General features: G+C 43.6%; 1 protein-coding gene across 1 annotated transcript; it reads right to left on the reverse strand.

The window, feature by feature from the left end:
• Window positions 1-336: 336 nt before the first annotated feature.
• LOC148911167 (uncharacterized) lies at window positions 337-7,577 on the reverse strand. Its single transcript, XM_089029868.1, has 3 exons — window positions 7,493-7,577; window positions 502-7,407; window positions 337-415 (listed from the first exon to the last, which is right to left on the reverse strand). Exon 2 carries the CDS (start codon window positions 7,218-7,220, stop codon window positions 744-746), a length of 6,477 nt encoding a protein of 2,158 aa, XP_088885994.1. The 5' UTR covers window positions 7,221-7,407; window positions 7,493-7,577; the 3' UTR covers window positions 337-415; window positions 502-743.
• Window positions 7,578-8,151: the final 574 nt, after the last annotated feature.

The following is an 8,151-nucleotide window of genomic DNA, read 5'->3' on the forward strand; positions in this document are numbered from 1 at the left end:
TTTTATTTGTTTGCAGCAACTTCTATTTTTTTGCAGCAACTTTTATTTGTTTGCAGCAACTTTTATTTGTTTGCTGCAACTTCTATTAATTTGCAGCAACTTTTATTTGTTTGCAGCAACTTTTATTTTTTTGCAGCAACTTTTATTTGTTTGCAGCAACTTTTATTTGTTTGCAGCAACTTTTATTTGTTTGCAGCAATTTTTATTTGTTTGCAGCAACTTTTATTTGTTTGCAGCAACTTTTATTTGTTTGCAGCAACTTTTATTTGTTTGCAGCAACTTATATATTTTTGCAGCAATGTAGTCTCCAACTACATAAATAGTCGAGCCTTCGTACACATTGACTCCAACATACGTATTTATTAGCTCCAGCTTGACAATTGTTCGACAATTACACGGAAGATTGTACGATTCGCTACAACAAACAACTTATAATTAATAAGCTTTACAAAAAGGGGCAAACCAAAAAGAAAAAAAGAAAAAAAAAAGAAAACTACTTACAAGTTAATGATGCACGCTCGACTGATTCTTGATGTTAAATATTTATGGCGCCTGCGGGGCCTCTAGTCTGCGGAAATTCTTAATCTTACACGCTCCCCCGCCAAAGACTATTCTGGGTCTTTTCTGCCCATCTAAACACAATCATTTACTAAATTACTTAACACTTTTTAACGTCTCTTGTAACTTAATTATAAACAGTTCAAGTCTTGAATGCTTTCATTCCTTCGTGTTCACTTTTGTGGCTACTCTTTCTTCTGCGGACTGCTTCTTGCTTGGTCCTCGGCTTCAGTCTTGGTCTTCAACAATTCTTCTTCTAGCATACAAAGCTTTCGCACGTCTCGGCGGTACTCTCCATCGGCCGTCCTCACGATCACTTGTCTTACGACTCCGTCGTTATCCGGCATTGTCTGTTGAATCAATGCCTTTGGCCATTGACCTCTTGGGGTATTCTTGTCTGCTAAGAGGACTAAGTCGCCAACCTTGAAATTAGCTTTTTCTCGTAGCCATTTCTGTCGCTCTTGCAGCATCGGCAGGTATTCTTTTGTCCATCGCTGCCAAAACTCGTTTGCTAACAGGTGGGCGTGCTTCCATCTTGCTTTATATTTGTCGACATCCTTTATCTCGTCTGGGGGTAGGGATGTGTTCTTGCGGAGTAGCAATATGTGGTTTGGTGTGAGTGCCTCTAAATCTCGGGGATCACTTGAGACGTTCGTTATGGGTCTGTCATTCATGATCTTCTCTACTTCTGTTAAGAATGTGTGGAGCGTTTCATCATTTACAAAACGCTCTCCTAACATGGAGTGTAGAATTCTTCTGACTGATCGGATAAGACGTTCCCAAACGCCACCTTGGTGACTCGCTGCGGGAGGATTGAACTTCCACTGTACATCTCTTTGATTCAGCTCGTTCTGTATCCGATCTTGGTTCCACGTCTTCATTGCTTTGATGACGTCTAACTCTGCTCCCTTGAAATTAGTGCCGTTATCACTGTATATGATTCTTGGGGGTCCACGTCTACTAACGAAACGTATCACTGCGTTGATAAAACTATCAGTAGATAAGTCTTGTGCCACCTCGATGTGGACTGCTCTGTACCTTAGGCACGTGAATATGCAACCGTATCGCTTGTTCAAGGCAGGATCTCTCTTGGATCTTGTATTTGGTCCAATTTTGACGTACAGCGGTCCAAAGTAGTCTAAGCCGACTGCGGCAAACGGATAGACTAGTTCTTGTCCGTCCGAAGACGATCTCACTTCAGGTAGTGGAGCTGTAATCTGTTCTCCCATCCTAGCATTCTGACGCCTGCATTCGTGGCACTTGCGCAAGACTCTTCCAACCGACGACACTCCACTTATTATCCAAAAACGTTGTCGTATCTCGGCTAATACTTGATTGGTTCCAACGTGACCATTGCGATAGTGATAATGACGTATTATCAGCTCTGTTACTGGATGTTTTCCAGGCAAGATGATGGGATGCTTCGCATCATAGGACAGATGTGAACGATCCAATCTCCCTCCTACCCGAATCACTCCGTCTTCTAAAATTGGCTTCAGGTGGATGAATCGTTCTTTAACTTCCTTGCTCAAGATTCCTACTTCACTGTCTTGAGTGTTTAAGAACGACTCCTTCTGGATGAATCTCGCGATTCTTCTCTCCGCTGTTTCAACTTCCGAAAATGACAAGGTCTCCTGACTGGGTCGCAAGCTCTTGGCGCTGTCGCGCTCAGCTTTACGCGGCCAAGCTTCAATCAACTTACGAACAGCTCTGATGAGCCATGCAACTGCTCTTCTTAGCCTGTTCCAGGTCGAGTACTTGCGAAACAGTGAGTCCCAAAAGTCCTTCTGCAGCGTCGTTGCTCCGACTGTCACTTTCTCCTTCTTAACTCCTTCATCCGTTTCTGACAATGTTGCCGATATCTCTGGTGGCTGTGGAGGCCATTCTTCTTCTTCCGTCCACAAAAACTCTGGTCCTTGTCTCCATATCTGCAGCTTTCTTGATTCTGTTGCCTTGATCCCTCTTGAAGCATAATCAGCTGGATTAAGCTCGGATCTTACGTGTTTCCACTGTTCTGGAACCGATTCTTGTCGAATAATGGCAACACGATTTGCGACGAAGGTGGTAAATCTTCTCACTTCGTTGAAGATGTATCTAAGAACGATAATAGAATCTGTCCAATAACTGACGTTGTCGATCCTGAGTCTTCTTTGCAACGCTCTGACAATCAACTTATTCATCTGAACAAGCAGGGTTGCGGCTGTAAGTTCCAGCTTGGGTACGGTCATTGTGCTCTTCAAAGGTCTAACACGAGACTTTCCCATCACAAAGCTACAATGAATCTGACCTCTTTCGTTTATCAGTCTCAGGTAGGAAACCGTTCCGTAACCATGTTCTTGTGAAGCGTCAGCAAAATGGTGGAGCTCCGCCCTCACTACAGTACCAAAGTTCTTTGGTTTGAAGCAACGTGGAATACTTAGATCTTTCAAACTTGCAAGTCCTTTTTTCCATTCTATCCAACTGGCAAGTATATCTGGTGGGAGATTCTCGTCCCAGTCATATCTCCTATGGCAAAGTTCTTGAATTATTTCTCTACCAGGTAGGAGAAGAGGGCTTGCAAACCCGAGGGGATCATAAATAGTTGCAACTGATGACAGGACGCCCTTTCGATTCTCCGGATGTGCCTTGCTACTCGTAACTAAGTTAAAGGTATCTTGTTCTACGTCCCAGTGGATTCCCAGGGCTCTATCTACAGGTAGACTTTCTGACGCTAAATCTAAGTCCTTGATCGCTGGTGCGCGTTCCTCTACTGGATATTCTGACAAAGCTTCGCGATGACTGGACATCCACTTTGTTAACTTGAATCCTCCTCTAGCTAGCAAGGTCTGTAACTGCTTGCTCACTCGTATAGCTCGATCAACATCAGCAAACGATTTCAACAAGTCGTCAACGTAAAAATCTTTATACACAGCATCGATGGTCTCTGGCATGAAGTCGTGCTCGTTGTCCTTTGCGGTTCTTCTCAGTGCATAACCAGCGATGCTCGGCGATGATGTTGCACCAAATATATGTACGAGCATTTGGTGAACTTTGGGTTCTTTAGTTAAATCTCCGTTTGGCCACCATAGGTAACACAATGCGCCGCGGTCCTCTGGCACTACGTGGACTTGATGAAACATTCTCTTAATATCTGCTGCCACAGCAACTTCGTTCACTCTGAATCTTAGGATTACTTCAATCAACGGACTTGTATTCTCTTGTCCTTGAAGTAACTGTTCATTCAACGAAGTACCTCCACTCTTGGCGGCGCAATCGAACACTACTCGCGGTTCCTCTGGTTTCCTCGGATGCCAAACTGCATGGTGAGGCAAGTACCATACTGGTTTCAGGTTATGGAGTTCCTCTTCCAGCACTTCCCTCGAAGAACCTTCACTTTTGTACTTTTCCATGACTTGATTGTACTTCTCTTTAAATTTTTCCTCTTTCTGCATCCTTTTCTTCAACCATTCTAATCTCCTTTCCGCGGTCGCTCGGCTATCTGGAAGAATCGGGCGATCTTGACGAAATGGAAGTCTTAATTGATAATGTCCGTCAATTAACTTTACTGATTTGTCCATAATATCTTTCGCTCTGTGGTCTTCGATGGACATACCTTCATCTGCGTCATTATAAGAGTTCCCGAACTCGTCGTTATACATGCGTTCTATTTGAAGGTTTAGCTTCTCGTGTTCGGTGCTAGTAAGACTCACATTCACTTGACTTTCTGTAGATTCTACTATAGGTCCATAGACAGTCCAACCGAAGGGGGTTTTCACCGCAAAAGGCTCTCCCTTACCACCTTCTCTTCTATCCAGTTCTTTCTCTATAATATCTGGACGGTCGCTACCGATGAGGATGGTTACCCTTCTTCTGTCGATTTCTCTTAGGGTAAGATCTTTAAGGTGCGGCCATTTCTTTATTTCTTCATTGGTCGCCACATGCTTCGGCAGAACAGGAAGATGTCTCGTGGTCAGTACGTTCTCTAAACGGAAGTGTGCGTCTCCAGCCAAAGATTCTACTTTTAAGTCTATTTCATATCCGCATTTCCTTTCCTGCGAATTGACGGTAGACATCGTAAATCTTGCTTGCCTCTTGGTTTTGATCTCTAATTCGTCTATTAAGCTCTCCATACAGAGGGTTGCGTCCGAACCACTGTCAAAGAATGCATATGTGATGATCTGCTTGTCACTCTGAGGGGTGCTGACCTTGACAGGTACAACCTTGAAGCATACTTTCGGTCTGCAAACTTCTAGTGCGCTGACTGTGACGGGATCACTTGGCTCTACTGCTATAGCATTTGGGCAGACGGTCGAAGGCGTTGACTGACTAGTTGTCTTTACTGAGTTTGTTCTTTCCTGACTCCCTGATGTCGCCTCTCTTACTTGTACATTTCTTTCGACGCTCTTCCGAGTTGAATTGCTGTTGTCTTTCACGCGATCTCCTTCGCTGTCTTCGATGTGAATCAAGTAGTGATGCTCCTTACCGCATCCTGAGATTCTACACTTGAATCCCTTTGTACACGACTTGGCGCAGTGTCCTTCTTCAAGGCAGGCTCTGCAAAGACCGTGTTGCTTCACCGTCTTAAGACGATCTTTTAGAGAAGAACTTTTGAATTTCCAGCATCTCCAAACTCCGTGAGGTCCTGAACATTGTGGGCATTTGTGAGCGATCGCAGATGGGCATTGGCTCTGATCACTTTGAACGGCTGCTAAGGTCGTGACTTTATATCTTTGGTCAGATCTTTCTTTCTTTGGATCTCTTCTTTCCTTTTCTGTCGTCGAGGAAGTCACCCTTAGTTCCTGTCCGTATCTGTTGTTAATTCTGTCCGCTGTATTCTTAACGAACTGGACGAAGTCTGCATACTCAGCTCTGCCCTTTATCTTGATAAGATCTCCAGCTTTGTCGGCCCATTTCCTCTTTAAGCCTTCGTCTGGCAGTTTTCTCATCAGCATGACTATGGTCTCTTCGTTGTCCAAGCGACTTGAATAACTGAAACCCATGTTAGTAAGCACTCTCCTTGCGTCTTCCAGCTTCCTCGCGAACTCCATCAGGCTACTAGCGTCAGCTCTTCTGATCAGAATCTCTTTCAGTCTCCTGACGTGAGATTCAGCTACCATGTGCGGCTGTCCAAAGTTCTGATGTAGAGTTCGCCACGCTTCAACGTATCTTTCGCAAACCGGGAGGTTCACGCAGCTTCTAATTGCTTCCTTCGCCTTTCCTACGCATTGTGCTAGTAAACGGGTAAGTCTCTGCGACTCGTCCGACACTTGACTTTCGATGTTATCCTTGAAATTCGTAACGAACTCTGCGTACTCCAGGGGGTCTCCACTAAACTTCATTAATTCCACTTTCGGTAGGGACGGACCTTGTTTGATTGCTTGCGCTATCGTCGTCCAAGCGTCTACCATGGAACTTTCTCTGGGTAGTGATGGAGGGGTATACGAGGGACGAAACTCTGTCGGCGTTGGATTTTGAACAGCTGGAACATGTGGCGACGCCGATGCTCTCAGCGCCATCCCTTGGCTCACTTGCGGCGAGCTAGTGAGTTTCTCTGTAAGGGTAACGGGTGTCGACGCCATTTTCGGGCTCGTATAACAACAATTAGTATAAACACTGGGAATGGTATGGTGACACGATGGAAGTGGATCAGGAACCTGCATGTGCGTACCTTTCATCGCGAATTCACTAGTCACTACAGGTACGAAAGTTTTCTTGGAATACTGGTCATCTCTTTTCAATGGGGATTGAGGCCGTGGGCGGCTGAACTGGGGTGTAATCTCAATGTGGTTCTCGCTTTCCCAACGGGAATGTTCAACGTTTTCTTCCGTAACGTATTGTTCTAGCATCAATTCTAGAGCAGCCTGCTTCGCCTGGGTTTCCGCGTCTATCAGCTCGATTTTTCTGCTAAGTTCTGCCTTTTGCTTCTCTATCTGCTCCATTTGGCGATCTAAATCTTGTTTCTGCTTCAGCGCATTTACTCTAAGTCTCGCTTCTTCCATAAATTTCGTTTTCTCTTTTATACTAGACGAACTAGAAGCACGACTGAATCCAGATTCGGATGGGGACTTTGGTCTTTGCTTGTTGGCTCTCCACTCATTCAACAAGTTTTCTATCTGCCACTTCATGTCTCTCTGGTTTTCATAACTATCCATTAACAGTGTTCTCCTCTCTTCGTCATCTTCAATCTCCATACATATCTCGTGGGCATCGACAAACTTCCTGAACGCTTCATTGTACTTTTGGACACTATCTTCTAGTGTTACCACGTCGACTTCAGGGCTCTTCATCAATTCTTGTACTCTGTTCCAATTCTTCCTCAGCTCTCCAAGATATCCTGATCTACTACGTCTATACCGAATCGCTCGTTCGGCTCTGACTTCTTCTTCGCCAAATTTCTTTGGTTCTCTAACTCTCGAAGATCTTCTAACATCGGGCTCTCGTTGTTCAGCACCAAAACCAACTAAATCTTGCGTTAATGATGGCCATGTCACCTTTTTTCCACCATTCTCTACGCTTGGTTTTGCTGACACTGCTCCCTTAATTTCTTGGAATTTCTGGTTGGGCTCCCTGTGTCGCACGTGCGATTCTTCATGTACTTGCTCGTGGACTGATTTTACTCTCTCAAATCTCTCTCTTAAATCTTCACCAAATTCATCCAAATTTCTTCCATCCTGGTCGTACATCTTCTAGTTTAGATAATTTCGGCGATTTCGATAACCAAAGTCAATGATAAATGACATTAACTTCGAATGAATGTAGTCTCCAACTACATAAATAGTCGAGCCTTCGTACACATTGACTCCAACATACGTATTTATTAGCTCCAGCTTGACAATTGTTCGACAATTACACGGAAGATTGTACGATTCGCTACAACAAACAACTTATAATTAATAAGCTTTACAAAAAGGGGCAAACCAAAAAGAAAAAAAGAAAAAAAAAGAAAACTACTTACAAGTTAATGATGCACGCTCGACTGATTCTTGATGTTAAATATTTATGGCGCCTGCGGGGCCTCTAGTCTGCGGAAATTCTTAATCTTACAAGCAACTTTAATTTATTTTCAACGGTCATAATTTCTTTGCAGCAGCTTTTATTTGTTTGCAGTTGTCCCCTATGGGCCACCGTATGAAAGACTTGGCAGCTACTCAATATACAGTATACCACGCTCAGCGAACTAACTCGAACTAGTTCTGCCACTGCCAAAGCGGTATCTCTCCCAAGGGAACATTTTGCATAGGACACTTTCACCACAGAGCATCATTTCTGCCACTCATTACAAGAACAATTTTTGGACTTGTAAATGTGTATGGACCAAATGTCTAAGGTCTATGAGCTCAACCAAGGAATGAATGGAGTTCATGGCTTGATCGAAATTAAATATTCTTAATCAGCACTTGTATAAACTAAAGCAGCAAACACCTAGGTTTGTTGATGTACATCAAAACCTCATCATGGACACATCATGGTCAGATTATTTGATTTGCCATAGGCAATGGTTTTAAAAATTAAAACCGTTGCCTATGTTTTAAATAATATGCTATACAATAAAAAGTTATATGTAATAACTATAAGAACGCATTATTCTTCCATGGATTTTCCCGCCATTTTTAG

Source organism: Actinia tenebrosa, unplaced genomic scaffold, assembly GCF_029948245.1.
Source record: "Actinia tenebrosa isolate PJP-AT-01 unplaced genomic scaffold, QUT_ActTen_1.0 PGA_scaffold14__42_contigs__length_11649687, whole genome shotgun sequence".
NCBI classification, from domain to species: domain Eukaryota; kingdom Metazoa; phylum Cnidaria; class Anthozoa; order Actiniaria; family Actiniidae; genus Actinia; species Actinia tenebrosa.